At 36.9% G+C, this 27,273-nt stretch overlaps 1 protein-coding gene and 1 long non-coding RNA gene across 5 annotated transcripts in view; one reads left to right on the top strand and one right to left on the bottom strand.

Moving 5' to 3' along the window:
• LOC148126373 (uncharacterized) overlaps positions 1-23,047 on the top strand; it is a 38,680-nt gene extending 15,633 nt beyond the window's left edge. The window contains exons 2-3 of the long non-coding RNA XR_015743190.1: positions 11,096-11,206; positions 19,010-23,047. This is a non-coding gene — a long non-coding RNA (uncharacterized LOC148126373). The remainder of the gene's footprint in view (positions 1-11,095; positions 11,207-19,009) is intronic.
• Positions 1-26,549, bottom strand: part of LOC113435447 (ras-related protein Rab-10-like) — a 30,343-nt gene extending 3,794 nt beyond the window's left edge. Inside the window, exons 1-5 of one of the 4 annotated variants that reach the window (XM_087931203.1) lie at positions 26,185-26,544; positions 17,404-17,462; positions 13,924-13,984; positions 12,257-12,395; positions 2,017-2,106 (exon numbers count right to left, since the gene is read on the bottom strand). In XM_087931203.1, coding sequence (XP_087787329.1) covers positions 2,017-2,106; positions 12,257-12,395; positions 13,924-13,984; positions 17,404-17,443 — 330 coding nt within the window. In that variant the 5' untranslated portion in view covers positions 17,444-17,462; positions 26,185-26,544. Of the gene's footprint in view, positions 1-2,012; positions 2,107-12,256; positions 12,396-13,923; positions 13,985-17,403; positions 17,463-26,184 lie in introns of all 4 variants that reach the window. The other 3 variants (XM_087931204.1, XM_026699241.2, XM_026699242.2) reach the window with 3 other exon arrangements.
• Positions 26,550-27,273: the final 724 nt, after the last annotated feature.

A 27,273-nucleotide genomic window follows, 5' to 3' on the forward strand; every position in this document is an offset into this window, starting at 1 on the left:
GTGAATGTTCATTCCAAAGGGGGAAAAAGATGAGAGATTTGGGTATGATGGAGAAGGAAATCAGAATTTTCCTATATTAATTTCCTTAATGGAAGTATAGTTCAAGTTACTTGTTTAAAACCTGATCTCAGCAGTGATTTAAAATTGCCACTTTATGCTTACAGCAGTGAAGTGATAAAGCAGAAATTACGTGGAAGGCTGTTTATTCTTCAAACTCCTTTTAATGGTGTTTTCAGTCACTATTGTCTGCTGTTACAAATACAATATAACTAATACACTTCTGTTTGTTTATTAATATTATTATAAGAAACGACATTAGTTCACTCAGCTTTTTAGCCAATCTTTCCTTCAAAACTTTAAGGCAGCTAACATGGGACCACTCTTCATTTTATTGCAATAGCAACCCGGTGAAGTGAGGCTGAGATAATGTGACAAACATAAAGTCACTGAGTAAGTTTCCAAAAGTGGACTTGAATCTGGGAGCTGCCCAGAACTAGTCCAACATTGCTTTCCAAGAAGCTTTTATTAATAAACTAAAGCGTCATTATAAGAGTCCCTTATACGGAAATGGACAGCATAAAAATTTAATAAATAAAAATAAATAAAAATTAAAAGCCAGAACCTTTCATGTTCTGACAAAGAAATATAAAGGCAATTCAGAACATAAAGGAAACTGAGGCAGAAGGCAGATTAAGGAAAGGAAACCATAGATTTTATTCCACTAGTAAGCAAACAATTGCAGGTTAGTCATAGAAAATTGGAAAATGAGCTGAAATATTTAAAGTGAGACAATGAGATATCTCAACACTGCCACCTTGTGATCATTTATAATGTTGGTTTTTACCAAACTTGTGTGGTCACGAATACTTACAAAGTACTACTGTAATTTTCTTGAATGCCACTTAAAATACCTGTCATAATATAAATTTTAATCTATGGTGTCAAGGTGTTTTTTTCCTGGGGTATGTCTGTTAGAAGATTGTTTTGATCCACCTTTTATAGTCATTTGAGGGGTTATAAAATGCAGGAATACTGGTTTTTGACAGCTGAGATGGAAGGAATTCTGGGAGCCATAAATAAACGGGTTCCCTTTTGCACTTGCGTAAAATATTCAATATAGGTATTATTTAAAAGTGTTAAACATGTAGAGTGGAAGAAGACAGAAATACAATAATTTCTGAAAGTGTTCTATTTTCTATTTAACTTTTTTTGTAAGATTGAAGGGCATAAAATAAATCTTAGCAACCAGGTTGTTGTTTTTTTTCCAAAAAGCTCCCACAAATTTTAAATGAATTGACTTGTCTCATATTTTATAATTTCTAATTAAATCCAATTATGATTTAACCTTAAGAGGGGACAAAATATAAACGCATTTATACCGTACACACTGGAGAACGTTGGATGTCATTTTTTAAATAATATTTGTTTACTATTTTTCTTTATTTTTCCTATTCTCTGAACATTATATTGTTTTTCTTATTAAAATAAAAAAATATTTTAAAACTGTATTGAAATGAAATGCACTCTTTCTGCTAATGATAATTGCTTCTGCTACCAGTAAGTCATTGGAGCATTCTGTGGGTGGAAATTTCTTCTGAAAAATTGGAAGATTTCGTTAAAGTAGATTTTGAATCCACATCAGGGACAACTAGAGGCAACAAGAAAAGTATAATCCTGTGACTAGAAGCCCACTCTTACATCTTTGGATTCCATTCTATAACTCTATCCATAATATTACAAATGCAGAGTTTTATAATATTTTTAAAAATTTGATGAAATTAAGAAAAATAGAAGTTTCAGATTTAATGTCTAAACATTTTTGCTATTGGTTTATTTTTGCAATTTACCAAGTATAGAAGCAGTATTTGAAATAATTTTTCACTATATTACCCTTTAGTACTGAAACAGGCTAATCTGCAATAGTAAACGACTGCATTTATGGTCATGTTGCATGTATTTTATAATATACCTAAAAATATTTAAGCAACAAGGCAATCACTTATAATACATGCCTACCTTTTCTCCTTTGTTTTTTGAAATTATACGTTCTGCTTCCTTATCACACTTATTACCCAGCAGTATTATGTCTGTATCTTCACCTACTTTCTATAAATAGACAGAATATGAGTATCAATACATTCAAATATAGTTGTAGTATTCTTTTGCCTAGTCTTACAATATACATTTTCTCCATCTGAAAAATAAAATCTTACCACACCCAAATAGACAAAAATGTAAACCTGAGGAAAACTTCAACCAATCAAGAAAACATTCAGTGAATGAAACTGAACAAATGAATCATCTCATTCCTTATTTGCTTCCAACTTAATTATTATAAGGAACTGTCCAGTCCTTAGTCCATTCTGGGATCGCACGGATGTTATGAACTTTACAACTTTTCTACAAATGTTTAGGAAAACTTGAGCCAAGCCAGATAGTCAACAATTAAAAAATAGTCATAAATTACAAGTAATTATGCATGAAACATAAATCTCTAACTGTATTCAGCCATGTGATGGAAGGGTGCAGCTGCTTTAAAGTATTGTAGACGGGGATGCGTTTTATGTTTTGCATCCCCCATGCTCTGAAGCACTTTTTAGACCCTGTATCCAAGATGATGTATAGCCTAATATGTAACCATCCCGCACTAGACATTTTGCACATACTGGGTTAATACTTCAAGAAATAAAAAACCCCAGCATTCACAAACCACTGAATCAATATGAAAGGCTTTGCTTTCAGTTTCTTTACTTAGCATAGCGGACCCCAACCTTTTGGGCACCATGGACTGATTCCATGGAGAGAGATTTTTCCATGGACTGGAGAGGGCATGGTTTTGCATGCTTCTGCCTGCATCCCACAGGTGGGGTTTCGCTTGTTTGCGTGGCCCAGTTTCTGTCATGTCACAGACCAGTGCCGGTTCACGGACCGGAGATTGGGGACCGCTGACTTATCAGATTTACCTTGAAACTGTAAGTTTTGATTGACTATCTTCATCAAAACACACACTACAAAGGATGGGATAGAATCCATTGTTCTAGCCAAAATAAGGCAGCCCATATAGACACAGACACATACACTGGAATGAAGCCTTGGCTGGGCTTTCCTCTATTTGTCTTGTATAGACAAATAAGTAGTAAATAGGCACTTTAAAAAGTATTTGTGAAATACAAATCTATTGTTTCAGCAAGGGAAACTTTTCTAATTCTAATCATTGACTTAGATTAATTGTTTCTGCTGCTTCCTGACAATTGAAGTTCTTTGAAGTCCAGGTAACAAAAAGGTATTACGCTTCTTTAGGACATTCATATAAAATATGATATACAATGGAAACTTTCTTCTTCAAAAAGTTGACTGTATATATAGAGACATGTAATCATTTTTAAAAAACAGAAGTCTTCAGAGGCGGAAGACTTCAATGTAAAAATACTTTATGTGCTTTATGCCTGCATAATATGGGAATGAAATTTTACACATGCTTTTTTATGCTTATGTAAAATTGAAATAGCATTTTATTCATTCATGTTGTATGTATTTCACACATGCCTAATATGGCCAATTGGATGTTATGCATACGCAGAAGCATACAATATACATTTTTTTTCTGTTGTTGCATCTGAAATCTGTAAAATCAAGGACTGTTAAATCAAAGTTCTTCTGTCTATTCCAAAAACTAAATCTGGAGTTTGGAATTTTATATGCAATGTATCAATGACGTACCCAAAGTATGGAGCATTTTTACTTCATTCAATATTTATAGATCCCAGTTCCCACCCAAGCATTCCAAGAATTGAAGTGATCCTAAAGAAGAATGTCAAATTAACCCTAAATTTAAAAAGTCTATAGAAATCACGCTCTTACCCTATAAGTCTTAAATGGAATTATGATGTTGCTCAAGCCTAAAGCCAGGAAAGTTGACATAATTAACTCTTAGCAAAAAGAAAGACATGTAAATAGAACAAAACAAGACCGCTTGCTTTGCATCTGTTAAGTTATGTGAGTAACTTTGCATTAGTGAGTGATCTCATATTTTAGCGTAAAACAGAAATGTCACCCCAACACGCAGAAAAGATGCCAAGGAACAATATTATTATTCATGACAGTCAATAGAGTTATTAGTATCCTGCATACCTACTCATCATAACTGTATTGCTCAGTTTTAACAGCAGAGCACTAGACAAGATTTATTAAGGTCTGCCATTCCATCTTTTCTAATTTACTCAACTAATCTCATTTCATAAATGCAGCTGATGTTCAAGATAATGCAGTTTCTAAAATGAAATAACCTCATTATCAGAGTACAGGCTTAAAATAATGAATCATTCTAACCTGTGATAGACCAAAATGTTGAATTTTTTTTCAGTAGGCATTGGCACTTTACTCATTAAAGTCAATGGCTCCCCTACATTAAATTATATTATATTCCTAAAACAAAGCATTGTGAACAGATAAGTATATCATATAAAAATTTGTAATAATTAGAAAAGATATTTAATTTTATTTGCTTTCTAAAAACTGACAAATTCTTACATTTGAAAAATGAACAATGAAATTATTTTCTACTTTTCAGATATGTGTAGCTTTATTCAATATTGATTTAATGCAGTCATATCAGAAAATACAGAAAGTTATTTTTTCCAGAAAAATACATTCACATATTACTTTAAATTAAAATCTTAACACAGATTCCTTCATTGTGTGGTGCTATTTGCACAATTCAAATAATCAACATTACTTTGAGAAATCTAGAATTTAATTTGGTTTCTTTTCCCAGTTATTCTTTAAACCAAGGGCAGATAGGAGAACTCTAGACTGGTTTTTCAGCTTTAGAAATTAATTCACATTCTGGATTCCTTATGAGCAGCATTATGTTTTTTATCAGCCACTAGGAGGAGTAGTTCAATAGTAGTTTGCCACATCAGTATATGAAAGTAATTGATTGCATAGAGACTCAATGCAAGGGCAGCCTTGTTCTGGATTATCTGAAAATTTGGGAGTTTAGCAGATCTGCTATTTAACATATCTTTGCAATTAACATGCAATGAGATGTGATTTGACACACAGACTAGCAGCTGCTTGAATTATTAGAATTTTCACCGATAATGGAAGTGAAGGAACCATGGTTTTAGTTGCTTATCTTCTTTTTAACCTCATTTTATCTGTTTCCTAATTTTTAAATAAAAGTTTTATTCCTTAATTGTTATTCATTCCAAATCACTTGGTGGATTAAAGTTTACACACAGCCACTTAATTGGGAGATGAGAAATTAATTTTGCTTAGGAGCAAAGAGCACTAGAAAAACAATTTTTGCCCAATAAATAACTACAAGTATCCTTCACTCCCAAACATCCGTACAATACACATAATGAAAAAAAAGACACAACAGCAATTCTGTATACTTCATGCATAGAACAGGAACATGTGTAAATACTTTGTACTACAAAATACGTTTTAATTGCTTGAAGGAGAGATTAATCTTTGCTATTAAAAAGTAATAGCAAGAAATTGAAATGTCCTTAAGAGGGCTCCCTAAGATGCATAAAGTGCTTCATAAGCCATAAGCTACTAACATGAAGATTGCAGTTTTGTAAATACATCATTTGTTTCAGTTAGATTAGCATGCAGTTCGACAGGTTATAGTCACTCATCTAAGAGGCCTAATATTTAGCTCAGGTTAAGTGCTAGAGCAGAATATTAAGGGGAAATACTTTAATTTTTTTAAAATCTAAAATGCATGTTCACCCAATGAAATTGTAAATTTGAAACAATTGGGGGAAGTGCTTCTAATTTCATAATGATTAATACATGGATTTCAACACTACAAAATAAGAATTGCTGGGTTTAGTAGCTTTATAAAATAATAGATAATATAAAAGACAGTAGCATGGAAAAATAGCTATCGAGCTATTAGCAAAGCTGGCTAAAAGGAACTTTAACTGTTATAGGAACATTTCAGTGAGAACAATAACAAAGTAGCAACATATGAAAAATATTACCATCATACCTAATTGTGGGTTTTTTGGAGATATCCAATTAACTCTTATGATAAAGAATGGATTAAATGACTCTAGTATAATTGCAATAGAATTTTTCTTATACTTTTGCAAACAAGCCTATCAAACCAGTAAATATGATTAAGTTAGCATGTAGTAGATAAGTATTCTTTACAACTAAAGGCCAACAAACATTTAGAAATAATAAAATATTGTATAAAGATAATATGTTCTTGGCTTTTCAGCATATTAATCAATACTTTCCAGATAAGAATCAAATTGTCCTTTATTGTAGCATGGTATATTACAGGGGTAATATAAAGAACCACCGGTTCTGTCAGCGTGGCCTAATTTGTGGGTGTGACTTGGTGGTCATGTAACTAGGTGGGTGTGGCTTGCTGACTGGGTGTGGCTTCGTGTTCATGTGACTGGCTGGGCATGGTTTGTATGTAAATATTGTAAATATTTATGTAAATGTTTAATTTTTTAATTAAAAAGCAACTTTTACTCAAAATCAGGCAAAGCAGGCAGGCAAATTGAGTTGCTCACAGAATCGCAGATTCACTTAGAGATCTATCTATCTGCCATCTGCTACCTGAGTCTGCACTGAAAAATAGAAGCTTCAGTCCTAAGGAAGGTTCAGCTTTTTTTAGATTAGCTAGAAAGCAAGAAATCGAATGATTTCCTGCTTTCTAACTAATCTAAATTGGCACAGCAGATTGGTTTTCCAGCATGGAAGCCATGATATACCAAAATAATCTAGATACAAATAAAATAATGAGATACAATCAATTATTAGATGATCAAGGGATATTGAAACCAAATCAAACATTGAAAGAGGAAGGCATAGTGATAGATTGGTGGCCCTACCTACAATTGCAGACAAAATATAAAAAAGATGTAGAAGAATTTGGTATAGATAAAACACCACAACAACTAGACAAAATATTATTAGGATCAGAGGAAAAATTTATAACTAAAATGTATAATTATCTTTTAAGTTTTGATAGAAAAGAGGAGGTAGTGAAACCAATCATGATACCCTAGATGAAAAATTTTGGATATAGCAGACAATTAGAAGATTGGGAAAGATTATGGACTAAAAATTATAAATTAACATTGGCAAACTCATATAAAGATAATTTATATAAAATGTTCTATCATTGGCATCTAGCACCAGTGAGTTTGGCTAAAATTTATCCAAAACTAAAATCCGAGTGTTGGAAATGCAAAAAGAAACCTGGTACATTCTTTCACATGTTGTGGACTTGCCCAAAAGCAAAATAATCCTGGAATAAGATATAGATCTGGCTACATGAAATAACAAGTATAAAGATAGTACCCAAACCTGAAATGTTTTTATTAGGGATAACCAAAGAAGAATATACAAAAGAGAATGAATGTCTAATGATACATATCTTAACAGAGGCTAGGATACTATATGCTCAAACTTGGAAATTAGACAGTACATCCACAGATGACAAGATTATAAAAAAAGAGTAATGAATTGCACAGAAATGAACAAATTCACAATGGCATTGTGGAAGAGGAAAGATAAAGAATTCTATATATATATATATATAAAAAGAAAATATAATGCAAAAGGAGAAACTTTAAAGTGTAATTGTAAATAATGTATGTATGTGTATGTATGTATGTATGTATGTGTTGTGGCTCTGAGGTTTGAGCTTGCTTTGCTAGAGGACGAAGACTCGGACAAGGGGGAAGAGGAGGTTTTGGAAATGCCTTCCTCCCCAGGACCTTCCTCTTCCGCAATGCCTTCCTCCCTGATTGTGCCTCAGATGTCGGCAGATAACTGGGAGGGAAGACCTAAGACTAATCAGGAAAAGGAGGAGGGCATATCAGAGTCTCTGACTGAGAATCAAGCAGAGGAATGTTGGCTTGATGTGAGGCAGCATCGCAGGCGAAAGTGTGAGCTGCAATGCAGAAAGAAGGGACGAATCAAAGACTGAGCTGAGGGACTGACACCCCCACAGGGTTTGCTCTGGGAACTTCATTAGGGACAACGTGTGACTTATTCAGAGGAGCTCCGGATTATTCTGTGTGGTGAGAGCTTGTGTGATTTATATTCCTGCTTTCTTGTCAGACTTGGCAGACAGTGTGTGTGAGACTGCCAAGAACTTTATCAGTTCAAGGAGTTAACTCTATAATTACTGGATTTGCTTGCTTGTTTGTATTCAATTGGAATTTAGACTTCTCAACTCCTTTGTAAAGGTGAGACATAACATTTTTGTCCCGAACCATAACAAAAACCATCTTTTGACCAAGATGGATCAACAGCAGCAGCAGCAGCAGCTTCACCAGCTGCAGAACGAAAACCAGGTTTTTCAACAGCAAGTAACCCAGCTCCTTCGAAAGAAGGTCCTGTTCCAGTGGGGGGGCCCGCAGCAACAGGCCTTTGAGGCTCTCAAGAAGGCCTTCATCGCAGAACCTGTCCTGAGGCATCCTGATCCAAATCGTCCATTTGTGGTGGAGATGGATGCGTCCAACGTGGCTATTGGGGCTGTGTTGTTGCAAGCCCCGGGAGATGGCGCATCTCTTTTTCCCTGTGCTTACTATTCCCGGAAACTCACTCCTTCTGAGCGCAACTATACTATCAGGGAAAAAGAGTTGCTGGCTATCAAGGCTGCGTTTGAGACCTGGCGACATCATCTTGAGGGCGCCTGGCACAAGGTGGAGGTTCGGACGGATCATCGTAATTTGGAACACTTGTCCACGGCGAGGAAGTTGAACCAGCGACAGATCTGGTGGTCATTGTTTTTTGCCCGGTTCAACTTTTCTGTGACCTATATTCCCAGTGGTCACAATCGGAGAGCAGATGCCCTGTCCCATAAGCCTGAGTACCTTTGCCCCGAGGACTCCCTTCCTCCATGGACGGTGCTGCCAGCAGAATTTTGGCCATTGTCCAGGAACTGGTGGATTTGCAGACTCGGGTGCGAGAGGCACAGGGCTTGGACGCTTGGTCACAGCAGAGGATGGGGGAGATTGGACCTGACTCCCCATGGACTTTGGAAGAGGGCTTACTCCGACATTGGGGCTCGTTGTACGTGCCCACGGGGCCACTTAGAGCCCTTATTATGACTCAATGTCACGACAATCCTGCTGCTGGCCATTTTGGGTTTTTTAAGACCCTTCATCTTGTCATGTGGACATTTTGGTGGCCTCGAGTCCGGCATGATGTCCACGCCTATGTAGCATCCTGTGTACCATGCAGGCAAGAGAAAGCCATGACGGGTGCGCCTCCTGGTCTTTTTCAACCTCTGCCGACTCCGGACAGACCATGGGGGCAATTTCATGGACTTCTTAACACATTTGCCCTCTTCATCTGGATATACGATGATACTCGTGGTGGTCGACATGTTAACCAAGATGGCCCACTTTATCCCCTGTCGGAAATTACCGTCGGCTCGTACTACTGCCTGGTTGTTTTTGCAGCATGTGTTCCGTCTTCATGGTCTGCCGGACAGGGTAGTTTTGGATCGTGGTGTCCAATTTACCGCTCAATTTTGGAAGAGCCTGATGACTGCGTTGCAGGTGCAGGTGTGCTTATTGTCGGCGAGCCATCCGGAGACTGATGGTGGGACGGAGAAGGTGATTGGCATCCTCGCACAATATTTACGGTGTTTTATCAACCACCAACAGAACGATTGGGTGACTTATCTCCCTCTGGAGGAGTTTGCCTTCAACAACTCCCAGCACACCTCCACCCAAATGACACTTTTTTACGCGAATGTCGGCTTCCATCTGAGGTTTTTCCCATTGTCGCTCTTGGATTCCCTGGTTCCTGAGATGCAGGATTTCTTTTCGGAACTGCATTCTGTGCAACAATTGATTCGACAGCAATTGTTACGGGCTAAAGAGGACTATAAAAGGTTCAAGGATCGCTCTCACCGGGCGATGCCCCCGCTGGCTGTGGGAGACCGGGTGTGGTTATCCACGAAACATCTATGGGTTGACCATCCGATCAAGAAGTTGGACCATCGATTCATCGGTCCCTTCCCTATCGAGGCGGTCATCAATCCTGTTGCTTATCAGCTCACCCTACCGCGCTGCATGCACATTCATCCTGTCTTCCACCATTCCCTTCTGGTTCCTGATGCCCCTTCGTGTGCTCTCCATTCTCCCGCTGCTACAGTTCCTCCATCTGTACCCAGCGATGATCCCGCTGCTGACAACACGGTGGTCAGCATTCGGGATTCTCACTGGCTGAAAGGACGGTTTCAATACTTTGAGAGGCTGGGGGATGGACCGGAGGCTCTTTCCTGGGTGGATGCTTCCACGTTCCATGCCCTGGACCTTATCCAGAGATTCCATGAACAGTTCCCATTGAAACCACGTCCTGATCGTCAGACTCGGGGGAAGGGCCCTGCGGTGAGGGATAGTGTTGTCGCTCTGAGGTTTGAGCCTGCTTTGTTAGAGGATGAAGACTCGGACAATGGGGAAGAGGAGGTTTTGGAAATGCCTTCCTCCCCAGGACCTTCCTCTTCGGCAATGCCTTCCTCCCTGATTGTGCCTCAGGTGTCGGCAGATAATCGGGAGGGAAGACCTGAGACTAATCAGGAAAAGGAGGAGGGCGTATCAGAGTCTCTGACTGAGAATCAAGCAGAGGAATGTTGGCTTGATTCGAGGTAGCGTCGCAGGCAAAAGTGCGAGCTGCAACGCAGAAAGAAGGGACGAATCAGAGACTGAGCTGAGGGACTGACATGCCCCACAGGGAATAAAAGTGGGTGTGTTTGCTCTGGGAACTTCGTTCGGGACAACGTGTGACTTATTCAGAGGAGCTCCGGATTATTCTGTGTGGTGATAGCTTGTGTGATTTATATTCCTGCTTTCTTGTCAGACTTGGCAGACAGTATGTGTGAGACTGCCAAGAACTTTATCAGTTCAAGGAGTTAACTCTATAATTACTAGATTTGCTTGCTTGTTTATATTCAATTGGAATTTAGACTTCTCACCTCCTTTGTAAAGGTGAGACATAACATGTATGTATGTATGTATGTATGTATGTATGTATAGGAGAATGGTATAACTGATCTCACAAATAACTGCAAAAATGTATATAGAATTTGGTTTTTTTTAAGGTGAAAATTTAATAAACTTTATGTAAATCGGCACAGCAGAACAACTGGTGGTCAGGGCAAAGAAAGGAAAAATAGCAACTTAGCAGGCAAGTTTGATGGCACACATGCCAGGTAAGGAGTGAGTGGGCAGGGAGAGGAGAGGTCAGCCAGTGTTGCAACTTGCCGGTTTCCCGAACTGGGCAGATCATAACAACCGGTTCTATAGAACCGATCCGACCAGGTAGAATCCCACCACTGGTATATTATCTTTAACTGTTAAATTTATGGAAATAAAAAAATAAATCTGTGATATCTGGGAAGTCAACAAAATCACTATCTCTATAAGAATTAGCATATTTCACAAGAAAAAAAAATGCTATTGCTTTTGATCCATAAGAGTATGTATGTTTCTTAAGTACAATGTTACTAAATTTAACCTGTAAAACTACCAAAGTAGCAAGTGAAATTTTGATTTAGCAAACTCTCTCTTATATTTAGGGAGTAAGCAAAAAAGAATAAGCCATCCAGCTGGAAAGATGGATGAGCCACTCTCCGATTCTACCAATTTAGGATCTAATTTCTTGTTGAAGCTTTACATCTTTAATATGTTGTTTTGGAGCAATTATTGCTTATTTATAACACAAGGAAAGTAAATATTCAGGAGAAAATCCAAGGGAACAGAATTTTAAAACTATACACTGTTTTTACCTAGATTAGAATTTATTAAGATATATAGACAGTTAGACAAGCCAATTGGGGAAAAATATTTTGACTTAATTATTTTTTATTTTATATCTGGGAAGAATTATTTGTAGCCAATAATTGGCAATTGGTATCCAACCTCTAGTTTCAACTTTCTACAGCCCAATCATCTGCTATACCTCTGGATAGCTGTAAAATTCTGCCACGGAATTTTATCTGTAAGGATTCCATAATTGAAATAGGAGATAAATGAGCACCATACAAAAGTTGGGATGCTGATTTTGTTTACAACAATTTAATCCTGCCAAATACCAATTCCCCCACCTCCATTCTTCATACAGAAAAAAAAAAATCAAAATAGCTGTTATGCTCCTTTTGATTTCCTGTGCTGTATGTGCCATTTGTGGATTTAATCTTTGTGATGGAATCGCCAGCCAGATTTGAGGGAGGGGTCAAGAGGCCAGAAGAGACAAAGCTTACCTCATATATATCTTTCATCCAGTGTGAAATTCCTTGAAAGCTTTTTCCATCTGTGATATCATAAACAAGAACAAATCCATGTGCTCCTCGGAAAAAACTAGTAGTAAATGTATGAAATCTTTCCTGGCCAGCTGTGTCCCTAAAATACATTATAATAGATAATTAGCACCAGTTTTCACTGCAGAAATGTAGACAAAGAGCCATATGCACTCAGTGCAATTACAGTATCTATGAATTAAAAGTAGAAACAGGGCTGAGTTATTTAGGTATTTTAGCCTTCCCCTTCTACACAAGAGAGTTGATCCAGAGTAGATGCTCTGCAAAACTGGAACTATGGCTATAGAAAATATTCTTAATCTAAAGACTTTTGCCCTATGAAAAAAAGTTTCTTTTCATCTAGTTTATGGCCTATTCTGAATACACCAGAATCAGTCTGGTGCTGCAGTTAAGGTACTAGACTATAATCTGGGAGACCATGAGATCTAATCCTACTCTGAGGCCTAAAGCCACCTGCGTAATCTTGGGTCAGTTACTCTCAGCCTAGGAAGAAGACAATGGCAAATCGCCCCCAAATCTTGCTAAGAAAACTGCAGGGCCTCACCAGGAGTCAAAAACTGACTGACAGGTATAGTCAGTCCATGTGCATATACATATTAGGTTTGTAAATATATATATCCTGATGTATACATCAAGAATCTATATATATTCAAGGATGACATGGAGGTAATGTAAATGGTTGTTATGGGGAAATATCCACCCTATAGGATAGACCAAACAAAGGAATTGATATTGTATAGGCTTAAAACTTCCTTTTTTAGAATGATAGTTAGCAGTAGTATTGGGGAGAAGGTGCTGTCTGAATTGTTTTTATAATCTTTTTCTTGGTTTGACCTTAAATCAGGGGTGGAATTCTACCAGTTCGTACCTATTCGCTAGAACCAGTTAACATTCTAAGCAGTTTGGAGAACCGGTTGTTAGAAGAAATTACTGGCCTAATCCTGTAAGGAGTCAGGAAGGAAACATTCTGAAGTTGCTTACAGAAACTGCCTCTCTGTTAACCCTTATTACATTCTTGGCAGGACTAGACTTCCTGTCTCTGGAACTACTCAAGAGTTTTTCTCCTCCTTTGCTGGTACTTTGCTCGTGTGGAGTGACCATTCAAAGTTATAATGGCACTGAAAAAAGTGACTTATGACCATTTTTCACATTTACGACTGTTGCAGCATCCTCACAATCATGAGAGGCCAGGCAAGGAGATGCGTGCCTCGATGTGAATGATATTGAGTTGACCACGCCCAGCCAATAACATGACCACCAAGCCATGCCCACCAATTAAGCCATGCCCACAGAACCAGTTGTTAAAAAATTTGAATCCCACCCCTGCCTTAAATCATACATATCTGCAGATCTCATTATCTACAGTCTTTACATGTGAAACCCACAAATATTTTTAGATGTAAAACGATGCCAAATAATTCAGATATGCTGGTAGCTCTAGAAGACAATGGAGGCATTCACAAGCACAATTGGTATCTACTGGAACATTAACAACCTTAATCTACTGGTTAGTGTGCATTTGAAAACAACAATATATTAATTATGCTTTTTTCTCTGCTAAAGAAGGCTATTAGAAGACCAAAACTAATTACATTCCTTATAAAACTTACCATATTTGAAGTTTCATAGTTGTGTTATCACATGAAATTGTTTTCTCTTTAAAATCAATGCCTAAGAAGAAAAATGCAAACTTATGAATGTAACTCTAAATAAGAAAGCAAATCAAATGACGAAGAAAATAAAATCATCTTTTCAAGGGGAGTACATAGTAAAAGAGCAATTTTCACGTAAATGGAAACTCCACAGCTGTATTTTCCCATTGAGAAATCATCTCATCATCAGAAACATTCTGCAGTATACTCTAACCAAATTAAATTATCTTTTTGCATTTAATGCATATTTAGAAGTCTGGTTTAGTTTAAGTTCAACAAGTGATCACTTTATTAACACTTCAATTCCAGAAAGACAACATAAAAATGAAAATTATTATCTAAGTCCAATACATTGATATTTCTGCACTGTAAGATCTATAAAATAAGAATAAAGTGTGCCCTTATTGTAGGGAGCCAGCTGTACAAATTAATGGTTGAATTCCTTTTGAGCAATAGCTGAGGCAGCATCTAAAAGGGCACAATAAAAACAGGAAGGTCACTTTCAAAATACTGGGTTGGAAATGCTTAAAAAATAATAAGTCAACAGGGGATTTCCAGTCCTACAGAAAACATTTTATATTTGACATAAATTTTAATAATAAATTGACATGAGGTTTTTATTTATAAAAAGACAGCTAAAGTGCTGAATCAGACAAAAACTTAATCTAAATTAAAATAAGGCATATTGACTGCTTAAATCAACTTTACATTTATTGACCTAAGGGTCAATGAATGTTAGTGAAAAACAGAAGTCAATAAGCAGTGCATGCATGAGTTATTCATAGCTTTATATAAAATTTTAAACAAATTTCACAAAAGGACAAGGTTGAAATAGGGAAAGAGAAAAAGAAATAAGAGCACGAATTGCATCACCAATAGTACTCAGCAATCCAGTTGCATGGCTGTAAAAAAGTTAAACCTATCAAACTGTATCTTCTCTAATTTGATCCTGCCTTTTTAATATAAATCTGATACACAACAATCCAAATCTAATTCTAAGAGTCTAATTCTAGACGCCTTCAACACTTGAAGTGGTAAATGAGGAAGGAGACACTTAGACTTCAACATCTTATTCTTTCCAGTATGGATGAACCTTAGCAACTTGAAAATGGGTGGACTTCAACTCTGGGAATCTGCCAATTTCCAAGGTTAAAAAACACTGAATTATCAAGTACGATTGAGATCTTGAAAAAGAATAATAAATGACACACTGTATATATTCAGTTCCTAAACAAAATGTTCCTTTCCTGGGTAGCTACTAACTGGAGATGAAAATGCAGAAAATTTAAGAGGGGTGTTTAATCCATCTCCACATTTTTGCCGGACATTTTCTAAGCTAACTCAGTCAAGACTAACTTGCATGCTACCATGCAAGAAGATGAGGTTTACTCATATGTGTTGATAAAGTTACACGCTTTTCTACATCTTGGGTTTTTCCAATCATATTGATGCATCTCTTTTATTCTTCCATTGGAAAGAAGGAGATAACATACTATTGTTATAACAATTACTGTATTCTATGCTCGGGTATACTTTCTGCAATACAAAGTTAATGGATCTCTCTCTTGTTAAAAATCTGGCTAGTGTTCAAACAACAGTACATCTACTTCCTGCTCCACTTAGCTATATGCAAATAAAGAAGCAATTCTTATGATGTCCAAGAAAGGAAAATGACATTAATCCATCTAGCCCTTTAACTTTCCAAAATCCATATTCTAGCTGCCTTTTGCTGTTTTCCAAAAAGTACAACTTTTCTTTTTCATCCTTAAACCTACATGAAATTTCTTTCATTAAGGCTAGAAGAAGATTCTTCTGACAGTGTAATAGAATTGGATATTTGGGAGATTCTTAACTTTTAAGAAGTCAATAATAAGCAGCTTCCTAAAGTAATTAAGAGAGGAAGTGGGGGAACCCAGTGTCTCTTTGAACGTTAGGCAGGATGATTTTTTAACATGGCTCCCAAAGCTCTCAAACCTGCTGAAACCACTATTTTACAATCTCTTTGCAGGGAAATTCTGTATGGAGCAAATTTGTGGTTGGCCCTTGTCCTCTTCTTGATCCAGAAAGGAATTTTGAGGAGCTGATACATTCACTGGGTTTCATTTTCACCAATCTGCCATTGTTGCCCTTGGAAGTCCAAACAGTTATACATTTCTCAATTACATGTGATGTTTAAGTGTATGTTCATCTCCGAGTAGATGAAAAGATGTAATGGAATGTAGGAATGAACTTGGGGAAAGAAGGGAAGAGACGCTGCCTAGGAAACAATCAGACAAGAGAGGCACGAGTCCCCGGTGGCTTAATAGTCAGAGAAAAAAAATCAGGAAGAACCTGCCCTAATGCATCAAGTGGTTAAAAATAGTGGCAGGAAGTTTATGCTTTCACTTACAAGATTCTATTAATGTAGTCTTACAATAAAATAAAATTAGTTCATCTTTTCATGTTTCCTGTCTGGTTTGCCTGGGTGGGCTGACAAAAGGACATTTGGGACAGTATAAATAAGTATGTAATTATCTGAAAATTCTAGGAGGAAAAAAGAAGGCAAGAAAGCATTTCAGTATTGCCATAAAGCAAGTGAGAGAATGTTCACAAAAACAGATGAAAATACATGATGCAACCAGCATATTTGGCCAGTATCTGGATGGGAGGCTGTGTAATATATGTGTGGCTGTTTATGTATCTGTATATGGGGAGTATGCAAGGAAGAAGTGCAGAATTGAACTCTTGGCTTTTTATCTTAGCAAGGATTCTATCAATAGGTAAAAAAAAATTGCCTCTACTTTGAGAACAAAGATGAAATAAAGGATTCTGTTGGTGCATAATTCCTCTGTAGAAAATAAGTTTTGCTTCTAAAGAGTTCTAAAAACTCAGTACTTTCCTGTATATACTTCTCAATGTGCTAATACAATATTCATTGCAAGAAAATATGTCACAGAATATTTCAAAAATTTATTTGGCGAAGCATCTCCTTGTTCACTTGGACATGCAAATCTTTCTTCCCATAAACTTTTTCCCTGGTGTTCAATGAGGTGCCATTGTTTAAACAAAAAACAGTTATTCTTTATAGTCTGCTATTCTCAATGTGATGAGTCTGCCTTATGATCCGTATAAGTTTAATTAGAAAACTATAGCTGCTTATAATTCACAAAAACTGCATAATTGAAGAGGAAGAAGGGCAACCATCCCTGAGAGTTTAAGTGCTGAATAAAGTGCTTTCAATGAAAATTTACTGTGAATGCTTTTTTGTTTTTTTAAGGAAAGCAAATCTTGAACAACTAAACGCTACTACCCACAGCTGCAACCCTCCAATATTGCTAGCAAATTAGCAACATGCAATTATAACACTGGAATTGTGAGCAGGAGTTGAAGTGCCCCAAACTATGAGAAACAAGCATTTAAGCATCAAGAAATGACATTTTATCATATTATCTTACTCACTGTATTCCTTTGTCTCTAAGCAAAGTGAAGGAACTCCCATTTCTTTCAGAGAGGATATTCTAGGGGGAGATGAGAGAGGACTTTGAAATAAAAAGAATCGATGCCTCCAATTGAGATATGATCTGACGTTTACATAATTCCTTTTTGAAAAATGGACACTGAGCTCTTGCTACAAGTTGTGTGGTATTATATTTGCAGAATCCATCTAAGAAACAGAACATTCCAGCTTAAAACCTGAATCCCACTCTGCTTCTCCCTCAGGCATTATGTGGGTTTCTTCTGTATCTCTAATAAGTTGAGCTCACTGATGTTTAATCATTTTTGCAACAGTCGAGGAGCAGCAATAGAGTCATTCACTTGTCTGACTCTCCCCTGCTCCTATCCCATTAAACAGCTTCACTGGTGGGCCACTAAAATGGACGGCTTTCTCTTACTTTTTAAAAAGGGAGAAACTGACAAGACTTTTACTTCTAACCCAACCATGGTAAGAGTAGTAAGGCAGTGTGTGTTCCACAGATAGATGCACCAAACCAGAAGATGTCAAGTACTAGGGAGTGGAGGAGGATTACTATAAAAGTTCTAACAATGGAAAGCACTTGCCTTCACTGTGGCACTTGCTCTCTTAGCATGGATAGGAAAGATGGCTAAAGAAGCAGGGAAATAACACCGGTTGGATGTACTGCACAAGCACCTTTAGTACAACATCATTGTCAAAGCTGAAGAATGAGTTGTAACTTGGACAACTACTTTTTAATCCAGGTTATTTCCAGCCAATTTTACCATGGGGTCAGTAACTAAGGCGGCTGTGCAGGAGAGTCCTAAGACTGGTAGCCACTGCCCATTTTTCAGATAGGGAGCAAAAGAGCAAGGCATGACTACACCTTATTACCTACAATATTATATCAAGGTGGGGGAGAATGAGAGATAATAAGCATAAACCATAGTTTCTGGTAAAAGAATCATAGCTTGAGCTGCAAACAGTGTCTCAGCAATTTTTTTCATTCTTTTCATTCAGATATTAGACAAAAGTCACAATAATATACACTTTTAAAACCACAATCCAGCTTTGACATGGATCCCGGCACCATGCTGATGTGAGCACAGCAATCACATCAGCAACTGTTCCACTATGTACAGTACATTCTACAACTTGGTTGTGCATTGCTCTATAGCCGACATACAACAGATGTACATAATGCAGATTGTGCATTACTGTGTAGCCAATGTAAGCAACCGGTCTGCAGATTTTCACCTATGCACACTTTGTTTTAGCTATGCCTTAGCTAGAAAACAATTTGTAAAAGAGGATTTTAAAACTAGTCACATACTAGTTTTAAACATCACGTCCAGCTGAAAAGATCAGTCCACAGCATGCACAAAGCTGCTGTATCTAAAACCTTCAAGAATTAGCTTTAGATGATACTGCACATGATTGATTTATAGTATAAAATATTATGGATCTTATCTATTTTAACACTGAAATGATTCCTCAGGCATAAACATTTCAGTCATATTAAATGAAAGTTCTGCTTGTTTATGTCCCTTTATTTCAAATCTAAAAGTAACTCATTTTATTGTATTTTGTATATCTATATCTATTTCACAGGTAATTGTTTTTGTCATGCATCAAAAGAACCTCGAAAGCTAAGCAACCAAAAGAAATAAAGCAACAGAGACAAACAGATAAGTTGAATCAGTGGGTTATTGAGGCAAGATTTGGAGAGGAAAAAGTCAAGGTCATACTCAACATAATAACTCAACATTCCAAGATCACAGACTTCTCTTTGCTGTGTCATAGGACAATTCCTCCCATACCAGCTTATCCAATACTACTGCAGGTGCTATAAGAAGAGAATAGCTCCTTCTGCTCAGAATGGCCCATGAATGATTGATCCTTAATACCTTGGCTGGATTTTGAAATTAAATATAAGAGTGCATTTATTGCCCTCAGCAAACTACAAGATATGCTATATGAATATTTTGAAGAGTTTAGCTGTGACAGAAATGTTTGCCCAAGGCAAAAACATGGTTGGAAAGAAGTGATTTTGTCTTTTCCATTTCAATTACAGTAATGACTTTCTATTTATACTGAGCAGTTTGCTGTTCCTATATGCCAAATGAAGGACAATTAAAACTTGAAGGCCAACTCTCATGTGCTGTGAGAATGCTCAGTTTGGATACCACTACTTCTCTATCTTGCTGAGATCCTTTGATTCACAGGTTCTGAATAACCTCTCCGTCAGAATAATGCCCATTACATCTAATTAAACTATGTTCCCTTTCACATGACCTGCATTGATTTGAGACTGATAATGCACCCATGTCTCCATAATGCTAAGATACATCTAGATATCTTTGGAAGTTGAGCTGATTAACTTTTAGCTCAACTGCTACTCTAGAGGTGATTCTGCAAAAAAGCTATATTTGTTCTGCATATAATGGGCATATTAATATTAATTAATATTAATATTAATGGGCATTCTAGCCTTGTCCTAACTCCCAAGATTTCTTTCTTTTTCTGCAGCCAAGGCAGAATAATATTTCCCCTGCCATCATCCCAGGTCAAGTTATACTCAAAAGGAAACAAGTCCAAGAAAAAACAAGGGGTGGTGAGTAGCAGACAATGGGTGAGATATTTTCATCGTAACAGTGGACTTTTCATTGCTCCAATGCTTGGGAGACCATTCAGCACTTATGTGGCAGTGCAGGTCAACTAAAGAGACTCAGAAACGTGACTCCAGTGGCTATGTGGAAATTCTAGTCCTACCTTAACTATGGAGCCTAGCTAGATGCCTTTAGGCCAGTCATGGTCTCTCAGCCTATGATGATCAGGCTTGGGCAACAAGCCAGTCAGTCAATTCCTGTTGCATGCAACCAAATGGGTCAATACTTGGTTGATCCAAATGAAGATGTGAAACTTGCACTTGCAGAAAAAAATGCTAGAAAGGGGAAAAAAAGCATCACAGAGGTGCTTCAGTACTCATTGGTAATTACAGCTCTCCTGACAAATGGCCCTCCATCCTCTATTTAAAAACATACAGTGAGGAAGAGTTCACAATATCCTGAGGAAATTGTTCTATGGTTGAAAACTTACCACTAAGACAGTTTTCCTGACAACCAATCAAAATCTACTTCATTGTCATTTAAGCCCACTGTTTGTAAGCCTACTGCCTGTTCCTCATGTTTTTCCTCCTGGGATCCTTAATATATTGGTTGGTCTCTGGACATGCTCCAAATTGTCAATGTTTTTCCTAAAATACCAAAAACTGGGTATAATATTCTAAGTATGGATCTAACTCACAGAATAGGGAGGAGCTCGGGTTCTGGGGAAAAATGATAGACTGAAGATGACTCCATGTAAAGCAGAGCAATGAATGTGTCGTGATGAAGAGCCAGTGAATAGACCAGCCCTTTGATTTTTCTTCTTGGGACAAGGACAGGACTTGAGATTGCCCAGAAGTGCTCCAAACAGTTGCTTGTCAGTCCCTTTGAAAAAACACTGAGTTCTCATACTTCATTTTCTAATCATTTTTGGAAATTGCTTATTAACTATCTTTCAGCTATTAGAAACCTTTGGGCTGATAAATTTTACAGCATAACATCTGGTGAGTTCCCTTTAATCCTTACAAAAAACAAGTTTTAAGCACAATCTTATAGAAATATTTTAAAAAAACAGCAAAAGAACTTTGATTAGAACTTTGATTTTACAAAGTTACAAATGGACTGAGAGACCAGATAAATTTGAATTAAGATTTTGGAATTAATTAAAATAAATCCTTTCCATGGGAAAATACTTTTGTTGTAATTATTTTAAAAACATAATGAAACTTTAAAAAGTTGACACTAGAAGGAACTACAGATTACAACTTAAGGAGAAAATTCAGACTCAACATATAAATACAAAATGAAGCAAAATACTTTAACATTGGACACACTAAAAAGATTTTTGAACAATGGACCCAGAATTTAATTTTAAGACTTTCTGCCTTATAGATAGACTCTGTTTAAAATATGATGTAGAAGTTTTACCTGACAAGATTGAGACTGATTTGAAAATGGATTTAAAATTGAAAGGCAGAAAGAAATATATGGAAAAAATATTACACTGGGAGTACAAAAGAAACTGACTGATGTCACAATAATTAAAAAAGATATTCAAATAGCAAAACGATAGTGTGACCTGAATAAGTTTCCTACATTGGATTTACAAAAATAGGTTTCTTAAAGCTTTGAAGAATTTTGTGAGAAGAGATGAAGAAAAAATGAAAATAAATCAATTTCTAGGAAATTACTTGAAGGGAATAAAGATCAAGAAACTTAAAGTAAAGGAAGGAATATAAAGTTGGTCTATCTGATCAAGGTTAAAATAAATATATTGTTATCTGTCGTAACCCTTAAAGGACTTCTGCTGACATTAGGATTGAAAGGATGAGGCTTTATGGATTTTATAGATGAGAGATAGAATATGGCAAGAAGAGATCACTAGTTGCATTATAAGATAAGTTACTAAAGTTACTTAAATTTACTAAAGTTACTAAAATTGAATATATTGTGATGAAGGGAAAATATATAAAGAAATATAAAAATATATATCTTTATATATTTCTTTTCTTTATTTCATTCTTTTCTCCTATTTTTTCTTTTTCATTTTCTGCATCTTCTATTGTTCTTCATATTCATTTTTAGTTTGTATTAGTTTTTGTTGTAATTGTAATTTTTAGTAAAATTATTATTAAAAAGAAGTAAGGTGTTTCAATAGCACATAATGTTCTATTCTGTTATATTAATCAGTCCCTTTATTTCTTTCCTTAATTTTATATTCCTTTATTTAGCATTAAATTTTTTAGCAAGTAGTCATCAAGGATTTTTTCCTGCCCTATGTATGCAACCCTACAGGCTACATACTATGCATGATACTTTTCTGCAATCAAGCAAATTGACTTTTAATTAATAACAGAAATTTGTTCAACCCAGACTGAATGTGAACTTGCTGAAGTATTATAGTTAGATGTTATCATGCATACAGATTGCAAATTATCATGCCACTGAAAATGTTTGTGAACTGTCATATGATCCTTTTCTTGAAAAATGTCATTGGCACAATTAGTTTTTCCTTAAAGCTAGAATATTAATTTGATAACTTTATTTTGGTACATACAAAGTACTATTTTGTGTTGAGAACCTTGCTTTACAAGTCCAAAGATTATTCTAATTGAGAATCGGTTTGAAGAACTTTCATATCTGATAATTCAAGACTAGACATTATGGAAAAGAAAATAGGAAAAATTAATTTAATTTCGATTTTTTTTTTGAAAATTTCTCCTACTGTGAATGTTTTGTTGAATTTTCATCCATGCACAAAACCTTTCTTCTTTGATGTATTTCCCTCCATTTTGATACATTCTTTATCTTTCTCAAAAGAGAAACACGCAAAAGGATTTTTGTATTCAAAACATTCTGATTTCAAAAGATCATGTTTTGCTCTATCTCTATTGAAAAATTGAATCCCAGCAATAGTAATAACATTGCTTTGATACAGAATGGGCACAGAGAATTTGAAATGATATTTGTGGTACTGTTATTTTAATTACATCTAAAATAAATTTAAAATACTTTTGTCCTAACTTAAAGTGTGGCTCTAGCATCCCACCATCTTAGAATCCAAAACTGATATTCTACTAGCTTCCAGCTACAATATTGGCATATTTGTTATTCTCTTAAAAATATCAATAAAATGTTTTTCCAAAAACATGAAATGCTAAATTGTTATGTGTATGAGTCTCAAATAAATGTATGTACAACCATTTTCTATAAATGATTTTTAAAACATTGCATTGAACTATTTGGGAAAGTACGATTGTTGTGTTGTAAACCTTCCAATATGGATAGAATGGCATCTAAAACTATAGCCTGCATCTAATTCGCCCACATATTATCTTTTACCTTGTGGTGTATAATATACATTTTCTGAAATTCAAGTCAAATACATAAGAAGCCATTTAAACTACATCAGTTTATTTATTTTTTCTGCCAGGATAACTACACTGATATCTCTACAAATGTACAGCCTGGTTTTCAATAAATCTCTTCCTCTTTCACAGAACCAACTGCCAGTCAGTTCCTGTTGCCTTTATTATTATTTTTTACAGAGGGTAAGTCTATTTCCCCGCCCTCCCTCAGACACTTTCCTTTCTAGAATCAATGATCTGGTGATAGCTGCTTTAAACAGTAAACTTCCAGATGGGGTTGACTATAATGAGCAAATCTTCAGTAGCATATTTACATTTGATTGACAGAATCTAGCATTAATTCATCTATCTCTCATAAAGATGCTGAAGCTTTTATTCAATTTGACAACCAAGTGGAAATCAATGAGACTGAAGAATGCTTAGAGAAATAGCATAATTTATATGAGAGTGAATCGGTTTATTTTTATAGTATATGTCCATGCCATTAAAGAAATCAAAAGGATTCCACATATGTTTCATATAAACATGCATAAAGAATTTTTAAACTTCACGGTCACAATGAAGCACAGAATTAGACTTACATAATCAATTTAACAAGCATAACCAATTCAGGGTTGGATTATGATCAATAGATACAATTAACTCTCTCATACTATTAAGATTGGCAATAGATTTCCCTTGTCAATTAAAATCCTATCTGTAAGTATGTATAATTGCACTTACCAGTGTTTATCAACTGTCTTTCCTTCTTCAGCTATTGTTATCAAAATGTTGAGTATTATCTTCAAAGATATGGGGTTTTTTTGGCTGATGAAACTCTTTTAAAATATTATGCATTTTCCCAGTTTAGAACAACTCACCAACATATGGCTACATAACATATACAGAAAATAGACTGATCATACTTTGCCCTACTTTAATAACATAGATTTTCAGTTTCAACATTAAGAAACAGAAAGGAGAAAATGTGCTTGCCTCACAATACAGCTTCGTTCAAACATAACTATGACTTTATTTGCATGAAAGGATAAGTTATAAAATTCAGTTAATGGAATATCATACCACTAAGCCCCAGGGGTGGGATTCCACTGGTATAACAACCAGTTCGGTGATTGCACGCACACACGCCAAACATGCATTCCGTGTCCCTGTGAATAAAACAGCCGAGGTGTGGCAAACCGCTCTGCCGCATGAATCAGCTGTGCTCTAACAAAAGGAAATAAAGCACAGGAAAGAGCAGGGGCGGGTGGGCCCACATGCTCGTCGCAGCAAACCAGTTCGCTGCCAGCGGATCTTTGGAGCAAGGGGTTCACCCAAATTGGTATGAACCGGTAGAATCCGACCCCTGCTAAGCCCCCTCTACACCCATATTACCTATTCCCACTTTACCTATTCCCCAGTAGGGATGTGGCATCCCTACTTTTGAGAGACCTGAAATGGAATTTGTAACCTAGGATAAAGCCTAGGGACAAAGTCTAGTGTTTGGAACTATCCATTTCACTACGGATGATATGATACGTTGGAGACTTCACTTAAAAAGCTAGGTTGTGTGTAATGGTAGTCTGTGCTTGTTAACAGACATTTATAGCTTAACGCATCCTGAAAACATAGTCCATATGTTATATTGTACACAACAAAAGCAGCTGATCCTAGGCTTTCAGCTGTTACCTGAGGAAAAATCTGTGAGCTATGTCCACAGGATGCATTTTTTTATGGTTTGCATAACACATTTGGCTAAATTTGTATAACTCAGCCCAAAAGATCATATTCTGACTTAGAGTTTTATACACAAAGTCATAGATCACTAGTTAGGAAGAGGTATCCTTACTTCTTTCTTCCCAGTGTAGATGTGTACACGATTGCAATTCACTTCCACATAAAGTTACGAGGTTGCAGAGACAAAGTTACATCCAAGGCAACAGAGGAGGGATTTTAATGTTTTTGTTTATGACGTATACATAGTGGTGAAAGGATTCACCCAGGGGTACCTTTGCCATACAGGAGGGTTTCTATTATATTGTTGAGACAATATAGCAGTAATGGGAATACTCTTTATATTTGCCTGGAGGCTGGGTGATGCTACAAGGTATTCTAAGTCGTAGTGGGAAAATGCCCCACAAGCAAAGTCATGGTTTCCTTAATGTCCAGAACTAAGTCATAATTCATGATTTACAAGACACAGGGTCTGGGTTCATACATTAACCCAAACCCAGACTAGCAGTATATCTAGTTAGATACATAAACCACAGTACAGTTTAGTGTTATGTGTGTGAGCCGCAAAGATTTCAAGTGCAAAATTTATTAAACTTCACACTTTGCAGCCATTGACAGACTACAGTCCTATCTCACCCAATAAAATCTCAGCAACTACTGTCTTTTAGGGTGTATCCCAAAGGTGCTTTTTTCACGAGGAAACGGGACTTTCTAAGGGGGTTTTCTTTGAAGATCTTTCCTTCTCATCCAAGAGCTGAAGAAGCTTCTTGGCTGAGAAGAAAAACGTCTTCAAAGAAAAACCAGAAAGTCCAGTTGTCCTCTTGGGGAGAAAAAAAAAAAAGCACCTTTGGGACAACCTTGACCTGGATGACTGAGACTTTCCATCAACTTTGAGGGTGTGTGTTTTAGTTTATGATTACCTGAAATAAAGCGGGTGGGGCAGGGCGGGTACGCCTTTCTCTTTCGCTGGCTAAATGAACTCAGGTCGTCATACTCAAAGGAAATGCGGGACTTAAGCTCGCCCAGTGTAATTTCGCCGAGCGTCAGGGGCTCACCAGGCACAGGAAACGGGCACCGTCGGGGCGCGTTGACTACTCACCGACGGTGGTGATATAGGAAGACGATGGCGCGCGGCCGGTGGTGCAAAAGTCGGTGTATCGCCTGAGGATAGAGGTTTTCCCCACGAAGGAGTCACCCACCATCACTATCTTGGCCAAGCACGTTTTGGGCGCCTCGCAGCCTGTCCCCTCCGCCATGGCCCACCAGCAGGCGTCTATCAAAGCTGGCTTAGCCGGAGTCGCTGGATTCCTTATTAGCTTTGGCGCGACTGGCGCCCAAAGCGTCGGCCCGTTTGGCGTCTGTTGCTGCTCCTCTTCCGTCGCTGGGCTCCGCTCTTTTCTCAGAGTTTGGGTTTTAAAGGACTGTTCCGGTTTCCGAGGCGCTTCTTTTGTCTAAATGCCGGGCGGGCGAGCTGACGAAGTTCCTTCCCTTTTCTGCTCGGCGGGCTCTCGGCACCTTCCTTGCCTTTTCCCAGCAGAGCCCTTAGAAGAGCAGCTGCAGGTTGGCCATTCCACAAAGGCCACCGGAGAAGCTCCTTCACCCCTTCCATTGGGGAGCTGCAGGAACTGGCTGGTTGTGATCGAGCTATCATTATAAGCACCTGAAACCTGGCAAAAAGAAGAGCAGGGCGAGATTGTCTTTTAGGATTGATACTATAGTTGCTTGGCATCACCAAATCTGTGTTGGCTTTCCCCACTTGATGGGGTGAGATGCATTGGGACTCCAAAGAGACTAAAGTGCATTGATTTCCTTGAAAAAGTTTCTGCAGTTAGTGAAACATAAATATTAATGTATATCATCTTTAATTATTCTGACCCTGATGGGTTTTTTTTCTTTTTTGTCTGTCATGGTAGGGAAAAGCTGGAGGCACTTTTCATTTTCATTACATGTGCCAACAGTGATCTTGTTGAGGAAATTCTGAAAAAAACGAATCTATAGGTGCATAACCAGCATGAATTTTTTTTTTTTTACAAAATCAAATATTTATGTTGTGTTTTGCCAAAGGAACAACAGCTACAAGGGGACTGACACAATATAATTAATCTTACACAAATATGTATTTAAACTGTGGCATCGATAAAATGCAGAACAATCTCAATTTTAAAATTCCATACCAGCACCAGTTGGG

Source organism: Pseudonaja textilis, chromosome 3, assembly GCF_049901715.1.
Source record: "Pseudonaja textilis isolate UNSWEBS1 chromosome 3, rPseTex1.2, whole genome shotgun sequence".
NCBI lineage: Eukaryota > Metazoa > Chordata > Lepidosauria > Squamata > Elapidae > Pseudonaja > Pseudonaja textilis.